Source organism: Cupressus sempervirens, chromosome 9 (genome assembly GCF_028749045.1).
Source record: "Cupressus sempervirens isolate cs-2001-9-10 chromosome 9, ASM2874904v1, whole genome shotgun sequence".
Taxonomy (NCBI): domain Eukaryota; kingdom Viridiplantae; phylum Streptophyta; class Pinopsida; order Cupressales; family Cupressaceae; genus Cupressus; species Cupressus sempervirens.
In genome coordinates, this window is record NC_143126.1 from 764,013,741 (window position 1) to 764,041,320 (window position 27,580).

General features: G+C 35.3%; 1 protein-coding gene across 1 annotated transcript in view; it reads right to left on the reverse strand.

The window, feature by feature from the left end:
- Positions 1-27,580, reverse strand: part of LOC149540927 (uncharacterized) — a 64,735-nt gene that overhangs the window by 3,979 nt on the left and 33,176 nt on the right. Inside the window, exon 2 of the mRNA XM_089799767.1 lies at positions 16,149-16,996. Within this exon, the coding sequence (XP_089655893.1) occupies positions 16,149-16,982 (834 nt within the window). The 5' untranslated portion in view covers positions 16,983-16,996. The remainder of the gene's footprint in view (positions 1-16,148; positions 16,997-27,580) is intronic.

Sequence of the window (27,580 nt, forward strand, 5' to 3'; positions counted from 1 at the left end):
GAGTCAATAATATTGAGACCTGCTAAAAGAATATTCCACCAACTGTTCTTACTTTAGAGCGAGGTCAAAAGTCCTTTCTTCATCTTTGCCATTTAAGTTCACCAACCATTGCAGCAAATTCACATGTGAAATTTTTACTCAAAAATTCTAGTTGTACTCTTCAATATCTTTTTTGCTGCATTCTTCATCAATCTTGATACACGTTTCTACAAAGGTCAAAATCCGCAACAATAACACAAATTTGATAACTTAGAGAGATAAATATAAGCATAACTGTCTACAATTATCTCCCATTTTCTTCCTCAAGTCAAAAATCTAAAGTTTTGATACCCACTATTAGGCCTAGGAGGGGTAGAGTACTGAAAAAATATATTTTATTGTATATTATGAAATTACTTTTGAAGAAATGTTTACATCATTTCTTTATGGACAGAAAACAATCCAACAACCATAACCATCTAAACTGTAAAATACATTACAAAGATGTTCACCCAAAAGATTATTAACATGTTAACACGATCTTTGGTTTAATATGCATCAGACTTGCCGAAAACTCCTCTGTCCCTCCTTGGGCACGCATATCCCTATATCCAATTTGGAAATGTATCCAATACTGCCTGGACACATGTCAAATATTGTATCCATGTCTGCCTAATAAACTTGATTTATGAACTGTACCAAATACTATGGGATTTGTTTTTTTTAAAGATTTGATGTAGATCTTCCCTTTAATGTAAAAAAAACTATATTAAAGCAATTTAAAAAATAATAGTATAAACAAAACCTCCACCGAATGAGAAAGACAACTAAAATGTTTTTCTATTTCATCAACCCGTTTTTGGGTTATCTTCTAATGCGACTCTACTATGTTTACATATTGTAAAGTGTTAAATTCACTTATAAATATTTATATAGCATTTATGTGTCAATATTACTTCTGAAGTAATGACAATCTCCTACAATAACTTAGAAAACTATGCTAAATATATATATATGTATGTATGTATGTATTATTTATTAATGTCATGTCCAGCCGTATCCATATTGGGGGTCTTAAAAAATCACTGTATCCGTACCCAATACCGTATCTGTATCCATATCCATGCAACTTTGATATGCATTTTAGACCTTATAAATGTCGTTATTGTGCATTATGTATAAATATGAATAACATTTCTTTCAAAACTAGCTCACCTTGCACATTAAGCTTTAATATATTTGGCTTATCTGTTTATCATTGCATTGCTCTAAAACTACGAGGACAAGTTGTGTTAGGATTCAAGTTGTGCGAAAGGACACCTTTTCAAATATGAAACAGAAGTTGAATTATCCTCGTTTAATTAGGAGCTTATTTGAGAGTAGGGTTATCTACTTTAAAGTTGACTAAATATTTTCAAGATGTTAATTAACACGTACTATTTATTGACAATATATTCTGCTTTGTCCAAGCACGATTAGACGTACCCGCATTATTGCGTAGAGTGCCTTCCACAATGGGTTACTAGCCAACCCGTAACATGAAAAATGGGTTCTTAACAGGAGAAAATAACTTCTACCATCAAAGAATATATACTTCCATTCCAGCAGTTTATCTTACCGAAGATGACTTGATTGATTCTGATCCTTTTTAAAAAATAGAAACATTGAGCACTTAGAAGGTTTTTGGAAAGTAGTTGTCTTTTGAGCCACAAATTCTATGTAAAGGAATGATGCTTGATTAACAATGAGATAGGTATTGGGAATTGAGGTGTACAGACAAAGATGTCATATCCCCATTTTAGTAAATAATTGATTTGTGATCAATTAGCCTAGTTTCCCAATTCTTTGGAAGGCTAATTGATAATCAAGGGAGAATTCCAAAGCTTTTGGAAAGCACAAAATTAGTCATGTAGAGTTGTTGGTAATGAGCTCAGTTGATCTTGGCGATTCTTGCAATGATTTTATAATTGATTTTCAACCTTGTGGGAGCTCTCCAAACCTCTTGGAGTGCTTTATTATTTTTCATAAGTCACCCAATCGCTTCAATTTTGTGTCCTATGAAATTAGGAGTACATCTCTATGGTCAGAAATGCATAATTGTGTTATTTTGATACTTTTTGCAACTTGGATAAATTGTTGAGTTATTAGATAATTCTTCACTTAAGTTGTCAATGTTGAAATTTTCAAACGACAACTTAGTGAAGTAACTTGTTAAAAAAATGTTATGTTTCATTTAGATGCTTGAACTTTGGGATTTTTTGCACATGGGCTAGTAATTTACTATTCAAGAAAAGAACTTTGTGGATAAAAGGGGATTATTATTTTTATTTATCAATATTTTTCTTCTAGAAGATTCATAAAAGGAGGTTGAGAGCTCATTCACAAGGTTAGCCATGAAATGTTATTTTCTTTTGTTGTTGGAAAGAACCCAAGTTCTTCTAAGATTTATTAAAGGAACAAAATCCTGTTGGAATTTCTGGTTATATCCTTAGCTGGTTAGTATGATTTCATCCAAGAATCACTACTGACATACATAGATAAGTTTTAGTTTTTAATTTTTGAGTATGGAGATTTTTAATGTATTTAGAGTTGTTATTTGATTGCTAATATTGTTTTGAGTGTTCAGTTTATGGAAAAATTATTGCTAGCTATGCACTTCCAGAGCAGGTCATATATCTCTTGGATCTGCCATATCTTTTATCTATACCAAGCCATACTTTCTGGAGTTGATCATTTAGGGGGTTGAAAACTTATTTTCTGTGTTCCATTCTAGTCATGCTAGTAAAAAATTGCAGGTACAATTTTTAGTGGACAGATTGATTGCTCGTGTGGTCATACCATATGCTAATTTGTTCTTCTTAAGGGGACGTGAGATTCTTTGGACCAAAATGCTCCATTATCTTGGAGATTTTCATGTTGATTGATGGTGCCTAGACCCAGGGACAATAATCACATATGTTGTTCTTAAGGGTGTCGCACAGTCTTTTGGACTCGTGTTTTGGAGGGCTTCTTGACTGAGAAATTTTGGGTGGGTAATTCTGAGACGATTGATGACTTTCTTTTCCTTGTTATCTGCTGTTGCAATGGAAAAATATCAAATTGAACTCCTAAATCCATATAATTATGCCTCATGGAAAAACATAGTATGGATTTATGTCATGGAAAAGGCTTATCTAGGTCTATTGCGCACACGACCACAAACACTTGAGAGGGTGCATGGTAATATGCCTGGGCAATAGTACAAAGATGGGAAGCCAGCAGCGATTGGAGTAATAGTAATAGTAATATACTCTGCTCAGAAACATGAGCTCAGTAACAGGTGTGTCCCTTCATCACCCCAATATGTATATATATACATATTGGCAGACATTTAGTGGTGGGGGGGATGGAAAATAGGAAACATACAGGAAAAGACTACTTCCAGCAATCTAAGACACATCACAGTATAAAGAAGACAAAAGACCTTCATTGGCTGGAAGGCATCTAATTCAGGGAATAAAGCAAGTATTAGATCAGAAATAAGAACCTTCAGCAGATCAAATATCCAGCACTAGAGACATCTTCATTCCATCCATACTTAGACTCCTACTCATTAAACTGTATTCTTCTGAGGAAAAGGGCTGTGTAAGTTAAGGAGTTCTCAATAAAGGAATTGGAGGAAGAGCATCGAAAGAAAAAAAAGTATTCTTTGATATTTTGTATAGGAAGAGGTCATTATTATCATATGGTCAGAATGATTGGGAAGCTACAGAGGGTCAAGGGTTGAGAATTACATTTTGAGACTAAGCATAAGGATATCAGAGTATAGTGTCCATATCAAAGATAATCATAGCACAATTAACATAGCTAGATCAAGAAGAGCGACATATACTCCATATCAAATCAGTAAGAATCATATGTTGCACATCTGACTATAAAAGATCCACTATTTCAATTGAACATCAATATTAAATGGGAAATAAATTGTAGGAATAAGATTGTAGTATTTTAAAATTTTATAACAGTTTATAAGTTGAAAGGTTATAAGCCAGGCAGAGTATCAAGATGTTGAATTACCTAAGTCTCTTTTAATTGAATTACTATTGAATAACTCTACAATCTCAAGAACCTACTAAAGGGGGTGTTGCAGGATTTACGGATGATTCTTACTATGTTATCCAAGATTGGTCCTAAGTATTTGGTAATTTCTTATGGCTTTAACACCCAACTGCTTGCTATGGGAGCATCAAATAATGATCCTGAGTTTGATGAATTTGCAGATCTCCTATTTGAAGAGGAGCCAAAGTTAATTCAAAAGGGTATCATAAGGTAGACAAGAAGAAAAAGAAGTAAAGCAATAAGCTACGCAAGAAATCTGAATCATCTCCCTCTCGAGAGGAATTAGAAGGAGAAGCCGAACTGCACATATTGTGAGAAACAGGGCATGATGAATGTTGATGTTGTTCAAAACAAGTTGATGAGTTGATTCATCTTCTTAAGAAGAATCAAACTCATTTAGCTAAAACAGTGTCAGGGGGTTCACATCTTCTTCTTCATCATTAAAGTTAGAAAAAGTAATGGGGCAAGCACTTGTTGTAGTTGCATATTTTTATTTATAGACATAAATTCTCAATTCTAGAGCTTCTCATCATATGGTTTCATCACAAAGCGTGTTCTCTTCATTTGAGTCTATTCATTACCACACAACCTGATAACCAACACATATATGGATGTTTGTGGGAAAAATCTTTAAAGATGGATGATGGATTGTTTAATAGTCTCTTCTTTGTGTGCCTTTATTGTCAACTATTTTATTTTTTCTCTATCTTCTCATACATGGTTGAGCAAGAAACAATTCTATCATCATTCAAGATTTGCATAGAAAAGTTATAGTTGCAATAGGGAAGATTGATCATCAATCTTGATTCTACATCTCACATTTTTCTCCTATTGTCCCTTCAACTAATGCACACTTATAAGGAGATTCGGTAAGGTCATTGGAACATTGGAGTTCATTTAATTAGGTTCTGAAGACATGGTGATATTTCATTTCCTTTGTAGATTGTTGTGTTGATGATGCTTGTGTTGCTACATTCATGGCTACTTATGATTCAAGGTAGAGGATATGCATTGTCTTTCAAATTTGGCTACTTGACAAACATCATAGGTTTTCTCATAAAGTCCTACATTTCAAATTTGGGAAACAACATTGATTGCATTCATCTTTTTGAGTGAGATGTTTTATCTTTAGTTGTAGTTAGAGAAAATTGAGACATAATTATAGATCCTTTTGAGCAGAATTTGGAGAAGGCATCTTAATCTTTTGCAAATATATGTCTTTGAAGTGTGTTCTACATTAGTTTCTAGGAGATTCTAGATTGCCATTTTCATCAATGTGGCTTACAATGCCTAATTTGATTGCAACAACTTTCAACATCAACATTGAGACACTTGAGAAGAATTTGAAAGACTTTAAAAATCTTGAGGCAACTTCCTTCATCTGCCTTTAAGGAACATGAAGACATCCTATATATATTCTTGATTTTGTTTTTTCTTAAGGGGAGGATTGTTGTTTGACATTGTATCTATTAGAGTGGGGTTGCCATTGCACCAAAAGATTGATTTGTCAATGCTCGATACAACCACTCAACTTATAGTACACAAGAGGCAATTAAGCCCTTGTCACAAATCCTGAGGGGAGCACTGAACAAATTTCTAACAATTTCCCCCTCAGCGTTACCCGAGGGTCTAAGGATTCGAACCTGTGACCAAGCTCTAATACCACTTGTTAGAGTGGTGTTGTCGTTGCACCAAAGGACTGATTTGTCAATGCCCAATACAACCACTCAACTTATAGTACATAGGAAGCGGTTAAGCCCTTATCACGAATCCCGAGGGGAGCATTGAACAAATTTCCAACAGGATCATCTTCAACATTCATTATTGAGCATCTACCAACACTATAGAAGAATTTACATTGAGAAGGGTTGCATGGTCTCTCTTCTTATCTCTTATGAGTGGGACTTTTTCCTTACATTTTTCTTCTCATTCGTTATTCAAAGAGTCTTGTAGTCTCTCTCTTTTGTAGACTATTGTCCTATTAGGTTTTCTCCTCCTTTTCATTGGTGAGAGATTACATTTGCACATGGGTACCTAGAATGGTCTAGTAGCTGACCCCTCTTTGCAATAGTGCATTTTGTACATTCTCCCTAAGTTGCACTTAAGTGGAGATGTTAGTGTGAAAGAGGTTTTTGACCTAGTTAATTCATCTTCTAGGTCCTATTCCCACTTGAGTTAACTTACAACACATGTAGGATAGTTATCACTTAGTCTCAAGTTATAAGATTAAGTCACATATCATAATATTATGCAATCCTATGTCTCACCTTGGTCTATATAACCAAGGGTTTCCCTTTGTAATATCAATCAATTTAATTGATCCATTCTTGTTGTATAATTTCTTCTTTGATAGAATACCATTATTCTCTCATGTTTGATCTCTCTTGTTCTGTCGTACAAGTTCCTGGATCTTGGGTGGCTACAAAATTTAGCAAAATCTTGTAGGGTATAGAGCATTCTATAGCAACTCGTACAATAAATTAATATATGTTTCAAGCTTCTACATCATTCCATTTAAAAGGAAATTCATCATCTAGATGATTGAAAGTAAACAAAAATATTATTATGACTAAGAGGCTAGGTGATAAGACATCCTTGGTTGTTGAGACATAGAAGATGGAGGTGTTGAGTATTGAGAAGCAGCATTATGTAATTTGTAAACCTCCTCCATTTGTTGTTTTAATTGATGAGCTTCTAGGAGTCCTCTTTCCTTAAAAATCTTTGCCATTTGATGTCATGTCCCCAATTTCTGCCCCTCCTTAGTGACAACATTTCTAGCAGGGTTGATCTATTATCTGGTTCACATAGGCCAACAGAGCATAGAGCGAACCAACCCAAGGGCTTTGAGAGTCATGCATGAGCTTCCCAAGTAGTTTGGAGCAGTAGACAATAGTTTCCTACAATTTAGGAGGGATTCCTAATTTGTAGGGATTGACTAGGAGTGGTCTAGGAAGCATTTGGAGACCTCGGCGAACGTTTTGGAAACTTAGAGTGCATCTCCTATTTTTAAGGATGCATTCCTATTTTTTAGGAGGAACTCCCAGTTCAGTGACAGTTCTCTCAGAGGTGCACACAGTAGGGGAGAGTCATTGGGACTCAATTTTGGTTGATTGGGGCTGTCTCCTACTTTTTAGGAGCATCTCTAGATTTTAGGGATGGACTGCCAGTTGACCCATCTTGTTTGGCATCAGTCATAGACAGGTTACAAGGTCAGATTCATGTTTGATTGGTCATTTTGGGCCTTTTGGGACCATTTGAAAAATATTTTAATATATTTAAATATTTCCTAAGTTGGTGATTAAATAAATTAGATAAGGTTAAGTTTTAGCCATTTTGGAGTAATAAGGGGTTTTTTGGCCTCATCTAGATGCGCATCCTACGGTGTGATAGCTCGTTGGAAAGGTCTCAAAATTCTCTAAATCTTTCTCTTTGGTCTCAGGGCATTTCAGTGAATGGAATTCTATCTATGAGGAAAAAGGTCATTTTCTAGTAACATGACCACTTTAAATAAGAAATTGTAACTTTTTCACTACACAACACCACTTGGAGACACTTAGGTCCGATTTGCAATTGAGAGGGGGTTATAAGGAGATGGAAGCTTCATTCTAAGATCATCTTTTGCATATTGAAAAACTTGTTTTTGTGAATTGGCTCTGAGAGAGAAATTCTTCATCTGGGACGCAAACCCCAGGTTCTTGATTGGCTGGGACGTAGCCCTCAGCAATTATTGGCATTGGATTCTTCAGATAGTGTGCATTGCTATCAAGGATAGAGTACACCATTCTTTATTGTGGATTCAGGTTGCAAATTTATGGTTTCAGCGTTACAGATTGATTCTTTCAGCTGGGACGTGATTCCTTGCAGTCTTATGGCTGCCATTTGCAGCAGTTTGGCATCATTGTTGGATGTAAGCTCCTTGGAACTACATTGGATTTATTATTTGGCTTTATAAATCAGAAATCTGCCTGGTACGATTTATAGCAATTCTGATTTGGCTCTATGTTCTTATTTATTTTCAGTCTCCTCTCATGTTTATTGTTCATTATTTATTACTATTGTGAAAACTATCAAAAATCACAAAACAAAAACAAAACCTTCTGCAACTTCTGTTTATTCTCAAAGACCATCAAAGAAATCACAGGAAAATATAGTTTATTAATTTAAAAACTACAACAGATCAGAAAGGGCATCTATCAGGGATCTTTCAGTGGTATCAGAGCCTACATCCTACCAGCCTGTAGGGTTTGTGAGAAATTGTCACAACAGATTTTGGCATCTGGGTATTGGATAAAAAGTTTTGATAATTCATTTCAGCATCTAGGTACTAGCTAAAAAGTTTTGATAATTCATTTTGGCATCTGGGTATTGGATAAAAGGTTTTGATAATTCATTTCAGCATCTGGGTACTGGCTAAAAAATTTTGATAATTCATTTTGGCATATAGGTACTGGATCAAAAGTTTTGATAATTCATATTAGCAGTACAGGGTCGATTTTTGGTCTGGCATGTTAGTTTCAGTTGGTCAGCGTTGTAGTTCATTATGGCAAAATTGTTAAGAGATATAACCCTGTGGAAAGAATGGGAACAGTCACAACAAAAATTCAAGCTTCAATTGCAGCAGTTCAATGATTCTATGTCAAGGAAATTTGGACATGCTAGTAGATCATCATCTTCTTTTAGAAAGGATCCATTGCCACTAGACAAGAAAACGGAAGTAATTAGCATACTTGAGGAGTATAATACTCTTCCTCAATATGTTAGGGAGAACTTTCATTTCAAAGATTACATTGACATGCATCCAAAAATTTGTCATAAGGTTAAGCTTGCAAAAAAGGAATACCATGCCATAGTTGATGATATGTTTTCATGTGAGAAAGAAGATTTGTGTCAACCTATCCATGTTTATGATAAAAACACCATAATGGATTAGTCACTTGCAGGGTATGCAGAAGAAAGGCATGAAGATGTGTTATCATTTGAGTTGCAGCCTATGAAAAACAAAAATCAGTCATCAGGTGGGATTCTTAAAGAAGAAATAACTCTAGATCAGGAGGAGACACATAGCACACCATTGATTCATCAAGTTGAACACAAAATGGAAGAGATTACAATCATGGATCAGTCCATTAGGGATGCTGAAAGCATGTCTCCAAGGTCTAATACTTATTCCAATTTTTGCAACAGTAGCTCTAGTCATGTGGTATCATCCATTTCACATGGAGGTAATGAGGTTGTTGAGTCTTCCTATGATGGTACTAAGGTTAAGTGTGTTGCACATGAGATTTATATTGTGGATTCAAACCACAAAGGTTTTGATTGTGTTACCCCACCTTGGAAGATGTGAAAAAGGCTCAAGAGACGTGCAATGGATGGTCACATAGAGCTAAGAAGGCCAAGATGCTTGCTGCCCAAGCAAGACAAAACTTACAAGAGGTCAAGGAAAGATGCAATCAGCCTAATAATGCAAGAAGACAAAGAGAGTCATACATTAGATCCTTATTTCTTCCAAGGGAAGAAAGTGAGGATGTTGAGCATACAAGGGAAGAGCTTCTTGAGGCAAGTCCACAAGAAGAGCATGTTGAGATGTGTGAAGAGGAAAAGAGTTATGATTTAGAAAACTCAGTTTGGTCTAGTTTGCATCATGAAGTTTATGACGTTCCTCTTTTAAAGAGCCCCTTAAAGGCTCCAAACAATGATGATATTAGTTTCGCACTTGATGGACCAGCTACAAGTGTTATTTTCATTTGTGTGGAATGGAACATTATTGATTCTGATTTGGTTAGTCATACATCATCTACAATGGAAGGACAACTGTTAAGATCATATGAAGCATCCTGTCTTAAAGAGATGATTAGGGAGACTAAGAGGTTGCTTACTAAAAAGATATTGCATTTTGATAATGTTTGGTTTGTTTGGCATACTACACCTTGGAGTTTGTTAGTAATGGAAAACATATCAGTTATGGAGATAAAGGTATGGATCAGATTTTGAGCAGCTAAGGCAGTTAATGGGACATGTTATATTCGTTTGAACACACCCCATGGACTAGCACCTTTAGAGGAGTCACCCACCTTGGAAGGAGAGGCAAGAGAAGACCGCAAAAAACTGTGGAACGGTATGAACATACTTCTGATTTTCTGACTTTGAACAGCAATTCTCTTTCATCTCATAAGTCAAACTTTGAACCTTGGGTTGGTTACATTCAAGTTGGGGTGTTCAAGTGTGAAGTTGATCCTTCCTTACCAAGAGTTGATGATATATTAAGTTGCATACCTAGTGGACCAGCCAAAAAGAGCTTGTCTTTGTTGAGAATTAGAAACATCTCTCATTCATCAATGCGTTTATCACCTCTTCCATATGATAGGGCAGTGATGTACCTTTTGATTGAAGATTCAGACTTTTTAAATATTACATTGGGCTTTCAAGATCAGAATATAAGGGACTTCGTTGGTTACATGGTTAAACAAAACATTTACTTAACAACCTTTAATGAAGGCACATTAATTTGTGGAAATATAGGTAAAGTTGCAGCAGCTATTTGGAGGACTTGGAAAAGTATTCAACAAACTTTCCTTGCCGATGATTGGCTTATATGTGAATTCCTAACAGCATTGGTCGTTGGTAGTAATTGTGGCTTCATTTGGAGTGAAGTTCTTAGTTGGTTAGATGAAGTACAGTTTCACAACAACAACATAATGAGTATCAACATGTCAGAGGGATGTGTCAATGCAAAGATTTGGGATCTTGGTATCAACATGTGTTGGGCATTTCTTCAGTGCATTCATGTTGAGTTGCTTCACTTTTGGTATACAGACGTTTACATCAGAGTAGCGCAGTGGTTGGGTGAAGCAATATTTCTCAGATCGATATGGGATTCAAGAATTGATAATCCTACAATGTTGGGTACAAATGACACATGCTTTGGTTTTTCTCATGATGGCATACATACTTCATCTTCAAGTTTGTCATCTACATCCATTGATATGACAGTGGTATCCTTGTTGATTGGTGACTCCATAGTCTTCGATTCCTTATGGACTAGTGGCTATCCAAGCTGGAATCATTTACTACTTGACTTGGCATTGACTACATCCATGATTCAGTATGAGGGCATTGAGGAGTGTTTCTTTGGGACATTTGTTGTTTGGCATTGGTATGATGACGTCTATGATATCATTCGAGTTGCTGGTCAGAATTATAGCAGCATTGTTAGGTGGTCATTTGGGTTGGAATACTGGTTTATGGGAGTTCACTTTCACACCTTGCTGGTTTGCTTCATTGTATGTATGTTTCATGGAGTGAGGTTGAGATACTTCTTCATCTCATTCAGCACATTTGGTATTTTGGTTTGGGATCCGGGCCCTGGTCTCATTGATACATTGGTGCTTCAGGGTCTTAATGAATTGCTTCACAACTTGTGGTTCACTAATATTTATATTAGAGTGACGAAGCATCAGCATGGTGGTTCCCTTTTGAGGCGGATTTGGAATCCTGGAAGCACTTGGATTTGCAGTTCAATAGTTGAAGATGTGGAAGCCAATGTAGGCTTACTAGAGTTTCCGCCTTTAATGATCCAGTTTGATTCTTTCAAAGAGCAGTTCATTGAGGAGTTGACAGAGTTGGTACAGTATTTGATTGATCTTCCTTCAGCGGGTTTTCAGGAGGTTACTTGTTTGGGTGCAGTGCAGGACAGTGTTTCTAGAAGATGGAACTACAAACCTTCCAGGATGGCTTGGGACCCTGGGATCATTCTTGGTTATGGTATGGACTTGCCTGATTTTTGTGGAGTTGGATTGACATTGCTTGAGGACAAGCAATCTTTGGGAAGGGAGGACTGTCATGTCCCCAATTTCTGCCCTTCCTTAGTGAAAACATTTCTAGCAGGGTTGATCTATTATCTGGTTCCCATAGGCCAACAGAGCATAGAGGGAACAAACCCAGGGGCTTTGAGAGTCATGCATGAGCTTCCCAAGTAGTTTGGAGCAGTAGAAAATAGTTTTCTACAATTTAGGAGGGATTCCTAATTTGTAGGGATTGACTAGGAGTGGTCTAGGAAGCATTTGGAGACCTCAGCGAACGTTTTGGAAACTTAGATTGCATCTCCTATTTTTTAGGAGGAACTCCTAGTTCAGTGACAATTCTCTCAGAGGTGCACACAGTAGGGGAGAGTCATTGGGACTCAATTTTGGTTGATTGGGGTTGTCTCCTACTTTTTAGGAGCATCCCTAGATTTTAGGGATGGACTGTCAGTTGACCCATCTTGTTCGGCATCAGTCACAGACAAGTGACAAGGTCAGATTCATGTTTGATTGGTCATTTTGGACCTTTTGGGACCATTTGGAAAATATTTTAATATATTTAAATATTTCCTAAGTTGGTGATTAAATAAATTAAATAAGGTTAAGTTTTAGCCATTTTGGAGTAATAAGGGGTTTTTTGGCCTCATTTAGATGCGCATCCTATGGTGCGATAGCTCGTTGGAAAGGTCTCAAAATTCTTTAAATCTTTCTCTTTGGTCTCAGGGCATTTCAGTGAATGAAATTCTATCTATGAGGAAAAAGGTCATTTTCTAGTAATATGACCACTTTAAAATAAGAAATTATAACTTTTTCACTACACAACACCACTTGGAGACACTTAGGGTCCGATTTGCAATTGAGAGGGGTTTATAAGGAGATGGAAGCTTCATTCTAAGATCATCTTTTGCATATTGAAAAACTTGTTTTTGTGAATTGGCTCTGAGAGAGCAATTCTTCATCTGGGACGCAAACCCCAGGTTTTGGATTGGCTGGGACGTAGCCCTTAGCAGTTATTGGCATTGGATTCTTCAGACAGTGTGCGTTTCTATCGGGGATAGAGTACACCATTCTTTATTGTGGATTCAGGTTGCAGATTTATGGTTTCAGCGTTACAGATTGATTCTTTCAGCTGGGATGTGATTCCTTGCAGTCTTACGGCTGCCATTTGCAACAGTTTGGCATCATTGTTGGATGTAAGCTCCTTGGAACTGCATTGGATTTATTATTTGTCTTTATAAATCAGAAATTTGCCTGGTACGATTTATAGCAATTCTGATTTGGCTCTATGTTCTTATTTATTTTCAGTCTCCTTTCATATTTATTGTTCATTATTCATTACTATTGTGAAAACTATCAAAAATCACAAAACAAAAACAAAACCTTCTACAACTTCTGTCTATTCTCAAAGACCATCAAAGAAATCACAGGAAAATATAGTTTATTAATTTAAAAACTACAGCAGATCAGCAAGGGCATCTATCAGGGATCTTTTATTTGAATAGCTTCCGTGAGTTGAGCTATGGACTTCTCAAGAACAAGTTCAATTCAGCAGTTTCTCTATCTAAATCAGCCTTTTTTTTCCTTTATCTGCAATTTCTTCGTTTTTTGAGAAAGTTCATTTTCTTACCTTTTAATCAGTCTCAATGAAAAGAGTTTGCTAGCCAAGTTGTTCTTGGAAACTCAAGTTTGATCATCTAGCTCTTGTATCAGCTTTTGGGAGATAAGCGTGCATGTTTCAATATTTTGGTAGATAGCTATTTCACTTTGTAACACATGATGTATGAATATCAAACAATGAAGTTGAGATTTAATGGAGTGCAGAGCTTGTAATGTCCCCTTTTTCATGAGCATTAAAGTTCAAAGGATTAGCCTATCATTTGACCCTCGTAGGCTAGTATGGTGGATTGGAGGGTCTAGTTTGGGAGTTTTGTATTTCTTCAAGTGGTAGTTGACAGTGTTTACCTCTCCAAATTGTGGGTATATTCTAAGGTTAGGCTATTTGAGGTTTTTGGTTCCATTTTGAGGGACTTAATATTTATAGTAAGTCAGTGGATGTTAGAGAGGGGCCCTTACTATTTTTAGTAAGGCAGTTGGAAGCACAATGGATACAATGGTCAACTCCTAGGTTTAAGTCGGAATTGAGAAATAATGATTAATGATGGACTTATAACAATTATTAAAGCTATAATTCACTGAATTAATTATTAAGTCCACATCATTGATATATTAAGTGGACTTTATTTAAAAGGGAAATACAAATGTTTCATAGAGTATATTTATATTTTAATGTTGTGTACCAAAAGGAGGAAAAAAAAGATGAAAATAGTAAATTAAAGGAGATTAAGAAAATGCAAATTAAACATTATAAAAGGGGATTTGGGTTTCATTTCAATTATTCTTGAATCATTCAACAATTGTCTTTTCTGGAGAAGCTTTGGCTTTGAAGAAGAAACCCAGGGTTTCGTTCTTAATTCAATTTTGGTGACATGGCCTCTCTTCAGTTGTGCTGGTGGCTTCATAGGGAAGTAACATCTGTGCTTTATTGGAGGAAATACAATTATTTCACAGGGGGTTTTGAAGTTTATTCTTTGCAGACCAGAAGTTTTAAGATAAATATTTATTGAATTCAGGTGGAAACATTAATAAGAATAGCATATCGAATGGTTTATCAATCATCTCCTCTGCTGTTTCATTGTCAGAATATTGGAAATCTTGTTATCTTCTGAAGTCTGGGTATGCTTTGGTATTGTAAAGGCTTTAAAGAGATAATCAATAGATTAAAGGTTGCATTTTAACTGTTTGACAAATTATCCATTGCTGTTGACGAAGATTTCAGCCTTGAATATGCATGCCAAGTGTTTGTAAAAATTAAAATTATCCCTTTGCTGTAGATGAATATTGGTTTTCCTAGGGTGCATGGAAAGTGTTTGACAATATGTCAAATTTCTGTACAAGTTGATTTCAGTCACTCGTATGTATGAGAAAGGTCAGAAACAGTTTGTCTATTGTCTATATTCTATTGTCAACTTATCATGCACTATTAGAAGCATTCATAAAAATCATTTGCAAGCATTTGAATCCCCTTTTACATCATTCTAGGCAAGCATAAACAAACTGGAACAAAAATCCAGCAGGCATAAAGATTGTATGCAAAGTATTTGATGTATTCCTTGAACCTCTGATTGAGGTCAAAACTAGCGAAGGATATCTCAGACCTTCTCAAATTTTACCATTTTTTCCTCCAAAGGAAGGAACTATTTCTATGGATGTCAAGTAGCTTCCTCTTAAGTTTCTTAGTGGTAGGCCACCCACGAGAGAAATGTTTTTAGTGAATGTTTCATGCCATTCACCCTCAATAAAGCATTGAATGTATCAAGCTTCCTGTAGGACCAAGGAAGATTGAGTACAGTCCAATTTGCATGCTATATCAACCACCTGACTTAGCTCCAAATCCTATATGTTTTTTTGAATGATTCACAATAGATCACTAGAATCAGGTTTACATATTTGTATAAGGGTTTCTTCATTGCTAAGATGGACAAGGGAATTCATTCCTGCCATCTTCCATCACTTTCTGTTGTTTTCAAAATCATTAAGGAGAAGCCCAATATAAAACTTGAGCAATCTTGGGATGCTGTGCAGTCTTAGTAGCATGTCTTCTTCCATCTGTAGCTGACAAAGTTAAGGTTCCATGCAGTGTGTGGTAACTGTACGTTCATTGCTCCTAGACAGAAATAGTGTTGTCTGAAATTGTGCATATCACTCATTTTACTGGAAAAAGTTGTGAATCAAAAAAGACATTTTGAAGATGATAAGTTGGTATTTACTTAAGGTCCAGTAAAGTTTAGTACCCTAGAATACTATTCTTGCATGTCTGTTAGCATTGGAAGGGTCAATTCATTCACCTGGACCGATAAGTTGTGATGAAATAGAGTTACAGATTGGAAGAATTCAAATAATAAGTATTTGTAGGGATTCAAAATTGAGGCAATTGATTTATATATAAATGTATAGCTTTCTCTAGAATGGATAAGGCGTCAATTAGTTTCACGTGGATAAATAAGTTAGAAGTGTATTTTGCAGCACAAAAATTGATTATTTCTATGAACCTCAAACACAGTTAAATTAGAGCTTCAACTTGGCAAACTTTAATCCCTCTATACCAATATGGTGGAAACAATCAACAGTAGCTAAAACCAATCCTTGAGACTTCATAGTTACTTTCACATGGAAAGAAAAATATAAATTGAAGTAAACCACTCAGTAACTTACCTGGCAACCAGACTTCTCTCCAGCATATGTAACATCAAGAATATATATTTTAAGGGGAACAATACTTTTTTCCCAATCCATCCAATATACAGTGTATTTCAAGTAAAGGTTTCTTTGCTTTGCTTGAACCCCTTTTTTTAGTTGACACTGAGTCCCATCATAGCAACAATCTAATCCTCCTATATAGTCTTTTCTGAGTGGGTGATGATTTTCACCTTCTGTAACATTGTAGAGATCACATTTGCATTCTGTGCAACCAAGGGTGTTCACAACGGCCCTTGTATCTATTGCATGCACATTCAGGAACCATAACTCTTCGTACCCTTCAGGTAATTTATTAGGATCTCCAACTATAATTCCATATGGATCAGGAATGAACGAATTGGTACGGCGTGTTTCAGATCCAAGTCCAAAGTATTGGGGAAGAGTGTTTCCTTGACAAATACCATCATTTTTCACCACGATATAGTCTGAACTGTTGAGTCTTTTAGTTTTTGGCTTGGTCTGTTCTTCTGTTGTAGATGTTTTATAGTAAAATCTCCCGACTAGCCAATGATGCAGATAGGTCTCAGACAAAGGAACTGATTTTCCATCTTCATTTACAACCTCCGCATGAAATCTCTTGAGTGCAATATGGCCTTTGGGAAAATCAATACCATAATAAAATTTATTTTGTACTTGTCCAGGTCCCAAAACAAATGCTGGAGACTTAAACACAGCAGACTTTACTTTTCCAGCACTCAAATCTAAAGAAGTTTCTGTGACTATTTTACCATGCACTGTTGCAATCCAAAACAAGGATGAAAGAACCCATGTCCTCATATGCAGATACATTTTAACTCCAAATTCTGCATACACCAAGTTACATCATTGTATTTGTAATAATTGTTAAAACATGAGTAGAAAAGAAAAACATATATAACTAGGATCTATTGAAGATGAAATAAAATAATCAGCTCTTTCAATTTGTGACATTATCTAAATATTAGGTCTCATTACATTGAACACTTTTTATCATACAACCAATGAAATAATGAGCACTCAGTTTGCAACATTGCATAAAACAATATAAGAAAAGCTACCATTCAACCTAAGATTGCAACTATAAGAGAGCCGTATTTCCTAGATAAGAAATAGTCCAATTTGACTAAAGGGCAAAAAGGGTACTGAATTCCAAATTTATGGTATAATTTGGTATAATTTCTCCGTGGTGGTGGACAGCTAGTGTGTGGTTGGTTGTTGCACCCGGCTCTTGTTGTTCTTTGCTCTTTGCTTTTGCTTTTCCCTTGACACCGTTTGGTGCTACTGCTGATGGTTGGTCTCTTTTGTTGTATCTGAGCAGTCCCTTAGACCTTCGTGGTCTCTTGTTGGAGATTAATAAAATTATTTTTTCTTATCTTATCTTGTTAGCTATAATGTTAATATTAATTGTGATTCATGGACAAACATGGGGAAAACATTATATGGAAGGAAGTTGATGATACCAAAGTAACGAGAATCAGAATCAGAACGGAATTGACAAGGCCGAATTGAATTGTGAATCGGCCATGAATCAAAATCGAATCAGCCACAAACCAGCAAATTTAAAAAACACTTGAAATTTAGAGATTTTAACAATTTAAAACTTGTTTCATACACCCTTTATCTAATATAACTTAAACATAATATAACATCATCAAATAGAAGCTAACATACATGACCATGGAACACAAATGATAAATCCATCACATACGTAACTACATTACACTTAAAATATAAATTATAGCTGAAGTAAATAGAAATCATAGGATCATATTGAGTCAAATCATAGAATGTATGTAAGATGAAGATCCATAAGACATCAAATCATAAATGTATGTAAGATGAAGAATCAAGATCCATGAAACGTATGTCTATCAGTATCTATAAATGCATATCTATTAGTATCTATAAATGTATCCTTTTCTAGTGCTCTTCCTTCTTGCTAGTTGCAAACCTGTGGTTTTTCTTTTCTCTTCTTCTCTCTCACTTCTCCTCTCTTCTACTCATGCTAAACAATTAGAAGGCCCCTTAGGGTTAAAAAAAAGAGAAAAGGAAAAAGAAAACATTTAAAAAGATGTGTTTTAATTAAAACCTGACTTGATATTTTCCCTACCTACGGAACCGATTTTTTGTGATTCACAAAGGGGATTCGTGCAAATTTTTTGCATGAATCAGCGATTCATGCCATGAAATCGTTGAAGTGATTCACCGGTTCCAAAAAAATCAAGAACCATGAATCGAATCGCCAAACCGGCAATTCAAGTGATTTCATAGCAATTCTCATTACTATGGATGATACTAAGCAATATATGTCTTTCTGAGAAATGAATATAAAAGAAAAATGATGGAAAAGGAACTAGTAGAATTTCTAATTCACAGAGGTAAAAATGGAAAGCTTTGTTGACCACGTCTTGAGTTTCTTTTTATAGAACACTGAAAATCCATGTAGACTTAATTAAAAGGAGCCTTGAATATGAACCTATCATCTAGGATAAATAAGTCATGTATGGTTCTAGACTAATTCTAGTAGAGGCTGCCATCACCATACACATCACCTACTAATTCTTTTTATATCCATGCCAATTGAATTGTATCTCTTAATGCCATATAGTTGGAAATACATGGCACTCAATTATATGAAGGTAATATTAAATATTTACATGATAACAATTACCATTCCATATAAAAGAGTGGAAAAATTAACTAGGAATTTTTCATTCACATCATGTCAAACAAAGTTACGGAGAGTTTTTCTAGAAGCTTGATAACCACTTTGTGCAAATTGAATTTTCAGAAGATACCTCTACTCTTCAACTTATGTTATCCTATCTATATGCAACATGGCATGATTTTACACCCATGCTAAGTTGGCTCAATTTATATTCTACTACAACATAACTTTTATTCTAACAATCAGTCGAAGAGATCCCAACGCCCAAACTAGGAGATCCCATAACCTCAAGAAGGAAGAGGATAAACCTAAGGGACTTTCTCTCATTGGTGATCCTGCATACCATTACTCAATGCATGTGATCTATTGCTGGAAAAATTGATGAGGGGGCTATAATTCTCTTTCTGAAAAAATGTTCCGCTCAAATTTTAAATTCCATTCAACAACAAAAGAAGCACAGTTTCTGGTGAAAAGAAATAATTCTTCCGAAAAATAAGTCATTTTTCCTTCATCCACAATGGCATACCATTGAAACAAAGGGCTCTGTTGACACAAATATTTGACAACAGGACTGGAACTACCCTCTTTACATGCCTCATGAAAGACGTCCAAACCTCGCCTAGAAACAAAATAACAATAATCAAGCTCCAATAGAATTAGAGCCCATTCCATCAACTAAGAGATTCCAGAGCCACAAAAGAGAAAATAACAAATGCCTACCTTTTTATGTAAAGGCAATAGTACCTAGGAACTATTAGAGTACTTTACACGAACAATTGTGGAAACAAATTATGCTAGGATTGTGATGTTCTAACAATTTACCCTGATCATTTAAAAGTGCATGATTTGGATATACCTAAGATGTTGGGCCAATGCTGAGCAGCTCTCTAAGAATTACAACATAGTGTTGGAAGTATACTTTAGAAGTACTTGTCTTTTCCTCCTAGTTGTTTGGTGAAAATAGCAGTGAAGCTTAAAGAGCCAGCAAGTTGTTTTGTCATTTGGATGTCCCAAATAACAATATGCCCCAAATAATCACCTAATTAATCATTACTGATTAGGTCCCCCTATTACTTTTTTCACTTAAGATAAAGCTAAACTGAGGAGTGCTTTTCTATATTTAGATTGAGCTAATCATAGTTCATATCGTTTCAATTCATTAGATGAGGACACTTGTCGTGATCTAGTTTAATCCTCATCTAGGGTTTCATTCCTTTTTCTTTTATAAGCATTCATTATAATCATTGTAATCATCTAGATAATGAATTCAATACTGGTTAGTCAATATTAAATACTTATTGTGGGTCAATCTCTCACTCAAGAATGCAATAGCACTCAATCAAAGCTTTTCTATTCAAATATGATTGGCATTTTCAATTGCAGGTAATGTTTCGGAAATGTGGGGCTCACTATCAACTCCAAAATGGTATTCGAGTAGCAGATTTGTAATTTTCTATCCAAATTTGATGAGCTCTTTACTTGCAAGAAAATCATCTCATCTAAAATAGGCACCACTATTGGATATAGAATAGCCACAAACATAAGGATTGCATATCCAAACATCCAAATTTAAAAAGTTAAAAATAGGGAAAAACCTCATTAGCACAAAGAGTATGCATGAAACTTTGTCTACTTATATGGCTCTATACATCCCCAAGACCACTTGTTTTTTTCTTCGATGTAGATACAATCTCACATATGTTCTTAGAGTTTCAAAGGTTTTTATAAGTTATTAAATAAGAAAACACAAAAAAGGAAAAAAAGCATTAAAAACAATCAGTACAAAAGGGAAGCTTTTCATTCTATGCTAGGTACATTTTGTACCCAATTGAGGCACTGCATAGATCAACAGGCCCCCCCTTCATTATTGACAGCGACCCCTTCACCAACATTGGCCACTCATCCATGGGCATCTTAACATCAGCCAATTAATCCAATTCAAAAGAATATTCTAGTCTAAGAGAGCTTCGACTGTGATAGATGGAATACTACACCAACAACCAAAAATGCCCCAATGACTGGCAGAAATCCAACTTCAATAGGAATGTTTTAGCTTCCTAAAAATATTTTGACAAAATTTGGAATATTCAGGAAAATCAGGGAATCCAGTTGTTTTTTGTCAAAAAAGGCATATTTCAAGAATATTCAATGATTTCTAATTAAGTATGATCACTGCAAATTTAATAGCATTGGTTGTGACTTCTTTGTTTTAAAAAGGCAGCAATCTCTCTTGCATTTATATTGAGGATGAGCTAAGAAGAGACATGTCCCTTCATGGGACAAGTCTATTCATTATTATGTGATTAATATAATGACAATTATTTATGACTCTGTATATATAAATATATATGTGTGTGTGCATAATATTTCTTGGATCATTATATTAATTTCTTCAGCATTACATGATAATTATATTTTGTGTGTGTGTCTGTGTTAAGTATACATATCATATCTTATATATAATAAATATATTATCTTCAATAGTTTTGTCTCATAGGATTTATTCGACAGAAGCTACTAAAACGTCAACAATTTCAACTATAAGACCAATCCCTATCCCCTCCTAGCCCCCATTTAGCCCAAGGGAGAGACTTTTTTCCTCTAACTCAAGGTTATGGATTTGAAATCTAGTAGACGAATACCATTGAAACGTTGGTCTCAAGTATTTTCCAATGGTGTAGGTCTCATTGTCTTATTTTTCTGTGGAGCAATTTATCCTCAGCCAAAGTCAGATTATCATTTTCTACTTTCGAACTCACAAATCTTTGATAGTATCATAGTTTGCAAACTCAGCAAGTACTCTCCAAGTTGCCAAGTAGTCTCTATTTTTTTGGCTGGGCGACCTTTTACAAGTTTAACTCTTGCGCTTTTATAGACGTATGAAAAACGTGGTAAAAATGCCAACATGGGTCAAATGCATTTTTTACATTTTTTTCTATTAAACCATGTTTCTTTCTCTTCGAGGTGTTAATTTATAATTTGATACATTTTGTAATAGAATTTTGTATAAAAAATTCTTCTTTAGGATATTTTAAGTTCTAGTACTTTCAAGTTGCTGAGTTTTTGCTGACTCTTTGTTGAATATTTGTCAAGTTGAAAATTTTGGTCTTGTTGAGTACTTTCCAAGTTCAAGTTTGTGAACTATTGTTATTATCTTCAATTTTCACAATTCTTGTGATATTGGAAAGATGTTTCACAGCTCTTCAATCTTATTCATGCATTTTTTCAACAAGTATATTTTATTTATTTTTTCGTGTTTTCACATTCTCGTCACTTACTTGTACATTGTAACACCTATAAAAAAAGTTGTTTGCATGAGATGACTTCATTTGATCTATTTTACATGTGCTGTGTTTATTGGTTCAAGTTTTTTCATTTGAGTAGACATCATGAGTTTTTTATGCATCCTCATGTCATCACCATAGAAAAGTGTAATTTTGAGCCTTATCAAAACCACATCCTAACACATCTTAGGTGGCTTAATCTCTTCATCTGCATGGAATAAAACTGACCTAGACACATTAGGAGCTTGGGGTAACATCATTGACCATGTTGTACGAATGATTTGTTCTAGTGTTGACCATGACACTATGTATATGATGTAATGGACATTGATTGTCCTAGCACACTTTCGACTAGACTTTAGGAGATCCATGTAGACCCTCATACTCTCCATTTCTAGATGATCTTTCTGCAGATTGTCTCATTCCCCTTGCAGATGCAAATTGCATACCATTTGATGATGATACTTTAGAACAGCTTAAGATTATATCACAGGTCTTGCATGTGTCAATGGTTCGAAAGCTTGGTTTTTCTGATCGGCTTAGCATCTCAACATACATGGCCCTTATTGATTTAGAACAACAAGACATCCATCTTCTCGACAGCTACTTGAGATTCATATCTTGCAAGTATATCATCCTTGTTTGTGGAGTCTCAAATTGCATGTTTTGGAGTATTATTCTGAGGACATTCATCTCCTCTTTGTTGGCAGCCACATCATTGTTGTATCCCATTATCATGGTCTTTGGATCTTGTTCTACATCAATCTTAATAAGTTTCTAGATTGACATTATCTCCTTATGACTTAAGGAAATTTGAGCAGTTTTTAAAGGCATAACATCGTTTAGAATTGGACCCTCTATTCATCGAGTTTTAAGGGAATGGATTCTCCAATCACTAATGACCTTATTTTTTCCCAAGGGAAGAAATATTGTTTGTAGGAAGTGGACTATATTCTGTCTTTAAGCATTCCCATTGGCATAAGAGCTTCTTCTTTGTCAAGGAGATTCGTGCAGGGCCACCCAAGAACATTGATGACTCCATGAGGAAAACTTTCATAATATGTCTTGATTTGTATCAAATGAGGTCCTGTAGAAAATTTTGTAGTGATTTTTTGTCAAAAGATGGGAGGAGAGACACTTGTGTGTTCATGACAATAAGTTGTCAGCAAGTTGTCAAGGTTGCCTAATGTTGTCAAAATAGTAGAATGATGAATCTTGTATGTATAAACCTGTTCAGAGGTCCATTTGTCCTCATATAGCCATCTTTTGATGATTCGATATCATTTAGGTTTGTTTCCCAAGGTTTTGTAGGTAATAAGCAAAAATTGCAAAAGATGTCAATGCAAAATAACTGACAGTTTTGGAAGATAACTGATTTGCGGTTCAAAAAATGGTTATTCACAGTTTGTTTTGGTTTTTTTTTTGTTGTATTTAAGGCCTCCAAATTTGAGGCTAGGGCTTGGACGGGAGATAATGTAATAAGATGGATTTTCAATGAAAATAACATTAGACTGTTACACGTTACCTGCAATCCTATGACTGTTACAACGAATTCTGTGATCTTGTGCATTGTTATTCAATATTTACACTGGCACTTGTTTGGGGAAGGTAGAACATTCAACTAGCTCTCATCTGGATCTATTCTCATTCATTTTTATGATGTATTTTGTGAGATATGGCAGTTTTCCGTAGAGAGTCTAAAAACCTTGGTGGATTAAGAGTATAGATGATTCAATTATAGATCCCTAAGTTGCAGGTTGTAGGGATAAGGTTAAAAGAGCAGTTTGATGATGCCCTAGGACTTTCTTCTATTGAAGACTGTTAATGGTAGGGAGTAATGGCAGTCCTTTTATATATTTTGACAATCGAATCCTTATCCAGTGAAATGGGATTGATTGGAAATGTTAAAGTCCATAGAGCCTATTTCTACATTGGTTTGGTTAAACAATGAGTCTTGGAGTCCTTTTGCACACTGGTCTGTTATGGCAGGCACTAACAGTAAAGTTGGGACTCAATACAGAGCATTTTGTATTTTTAATGGTGAATGGTTAGAAGGGTCATTGAAGACTATTAGTTAGATTGCATTCATACTGTCAAACTATGCAGAGATTGGTGAGAGTTCCCTTAGGGGTTGAATACTAAGGATGACAATGTTGGACTGTTGTAAGAAGCCTATATAGGGCAAAATCAGAGTTGCCAGACATTGTTTGGATCGTTTTCTCCAAAAATGCTTATGTCAAACTTCATGTATGTTTTAAGGGATCCAAACGGTTATCTAGAAGTGCAATCACTTCCATAGGTTGCAGAATCTGTGGGGAGTTATAAGCAATCAGTCCACTGCGTACGACTATTTAGGCCTAAAGCAGAGAATATAATCCATTTTCAGGGTGTTGTTAGAAAAAAAAGGTATGTGCCAACTAAGTTATGAATAAAGGGAAAAGGGTATTTAAAAAGTAAGTTTGTTTGTGGGCCTGAAATGGTTGGAAAATGTTACTGTCAAAAGAGTGGATAATGAGGGCTACTAACCAATAGGTCATCCTATGAAGGAAAACTGATTTCTTAAAGAGTTTGAACTGTTTAAGGGGTGCTGTGGGATAGTGTTTGTGAGAAAAATATGCTGTGAAGTCCTGTCTCATGATAGAAGTTAGTTTGATGTAGTTTCATGCAGTGGGATGGCCTTGAAGACCAAATGAGGATGTTTTTCAAGAACATAGTAAGAATACCAGTTGTGTGAATGTGACAGAGTAGTGTTTGAGCCCTTGTCTCTGCATCAAAGTGGTATCAGAGCTAGGAGGCTCTGGGAAAGGAAGTCATGTAGTGGTGGTTGAGTGTTTGTGTTGGTTCAGGTTGAGAGGATAACCTGGTTGCCAAAAGACTAGGCAGAGTGAAGATGAAACCTAGGTGAGGCAAAGACAAAATAAAGCAAGGTGAGGGACTTGCTTGCAGGAATCTATTTGTTGAAGAGGTATTTGCGAGGTGAGGGTCCATTAAAGTAGACACAAAAAATGAAGAGAGGAGAAAAAGAGAGGAAGAGGAAAGAGGAAAAGAAGAGGCAGATAGAGGTAGAGAGAGATTAAAGAGTCAAGGGAAGATGTGGACTGAATAAGTAAAGAAATAGAAGAATTGGAGACAAGAATGAAGGAAATGCAAAGTTGGAATTTGACAGTTAGAAAGAAGGTTGCGTGACCTTTTCAAAGGCTAATTCAGAAGAGAGGGCAAGTGAAGGCATTGGAACTAGAGATGAAGACACAAGAACCCCTGATGGAGAAGAGTATTGAACAAACAAAGGAAGGCAAAGAAGAAGGTATTGATGCAAGGACCGTTGGAGATTGGTAGCTACAAGAGCTATATGTTATGACAGTGATGGTTGTTTCTATGTCATGCAATTATTCTTCTATTGAAGACACACACTCAAGGAAGATGAATGATTCAAGAAAGATGTAGAGTTGCATCTTTGAAGAGTCACAATAGCATTTGAAGAGTCATGATAGCTTCTTCATGAAAGATGGAAATCAGAAATGAAAGGTCTTTTCCTGCTTATTGATTTATGCTTCATTCCTCATGGTAGAATAAGTCTTAAGGGAGACAAAACATGCGCAAACCATTCTTTAGTGAAGTCATTCTATTTTGTTGTCGACAACAGTTAGATTGATTTTTCTGAGGTGTTCTGGGCAATGATTGTTGTATATGGTCTGAGTACTACTCTTTGTATACGTGCTGAGTAGTAATTTTTGTATATGCTCTGAGTGTTTATCAACAGGTGTATTCCGAATAGTGTTTTTCAGGTGTGTAGTATTCATTATTATCAGGTATATTTCTAAGAGTTGCAAGAGTATCGAGAAATTCATTCTATGTATTAATTCTTTAAGTGTCTGCAAACTCAGAGAAGGACCCATTATTGCTTCTAAATATAATAAAGTGATATTTTGGTGTGGCTGGATTTTTCGCTTAAGTTGGAGGATTTTCCCATGGTAACTTGGTTTCTTGATTTTTTTTGCATTATCTATTTCGTATTTTGTATTATTTCTGCAATAAAATTTAGCATAGTATCAGAGTGAGTATAAGAAAGATCTAAAACCAGAACTGTTCAAGTGGTGAAATATTTTTTTCTTCTGTTTTATATTGACTCTTTTCAGTTTCAAAAATGGTGAATGGACTCAAGGTTGAAGATAGGTTGGATGGTGCATCAAATTTCACATCATGGAAATTTAGAGCTCTTATTGCACTAGAAGAAAATGATCTTCTAAACTATGTAAAAAGTAATGTGCTTGAGCCAACTGACAATACGAAGAAAGCTCAATGGAAGAAGAATAACATTATGGCAAGGAAGATATTGATTGAATCTGTAAGAATCATCTCATTCCTATTATAACCAAGTTGAACTCAGCTAAAGAAATGTTTGAGAATATTCAAAGCCTGTATGAGTTCAACATGTTAATGTTATAGCTTCAATTGGATTGAATTGACCTAGAGATAATCCTTCTATGGCCATTGGTTAATCATCAATTAGTCAAACTCTCCTATATATATATATATATATATATATATATATATATATATGTTACATATAATTATGTTTATATAGATAATTGTTAATATATTGTCTAATGATGATTAACTTATAGTGTACCATCTAGAGACATGTCTCTTCATGAGACATTCTTCTCTTCTCATATTTATATGACATTCAAATCTGCAATTGGAACATAGAAATAAATGGTAGTGTTATTACACTTGCAGAAAATGATCCTACAAAATCTAACACGGTATCAAAGCTAGGCTATAAATGTATGAAATGATAGAAAAGTAGGAAAAGAGAAAACAATAAGCAGGGCACCCTTGAAAAGGAAGGGAAAAGAAAGAATATTAAAGGGGATTTTAATAAAACATAAGAGATATCAAATAAGTTCAGGAAGTTGCAGGATCGACACTTTATGCCGGATGCAAGGTCAATGCATATAAAGGAACATATAATTGTTTTTGAAGATTATGATTGCAGTTTTGGTTTATCAGGCTCAAACTGCAATGATGAATTCAAAATAGAATAAGACTTGTATCGGCTCTCACCTCACTATATTTTGGATGGATGCAAAAGTTCGGCTGCAAGCATTCACGTAAGAAAAATACATTTAAAAACATTATCCAAGGTATTCATCCTCATCTGGAGTTGTGTGCAAAGTTGGAAGGTAATGATAACCAATCGCAGTCTAAACTCTTGAATAAATATTATCTGGTTGGAGTAATTTGATTGTTTTTTAAAGTTCCTTAATTAATTGTATACTCATTCAAACATACATGTTGCTCTTAGAATAGTATGAGCAAAATTAATCCATCACACATACACGTTATTCATTCCTCCATTAATCCTAAAGGGATGTATTGGCACAGCAAAATAATAGACCAAATACATCCGGAAGAACGGTTTCACTCCTGGCAGAGAATAGCAAAGATTGGAA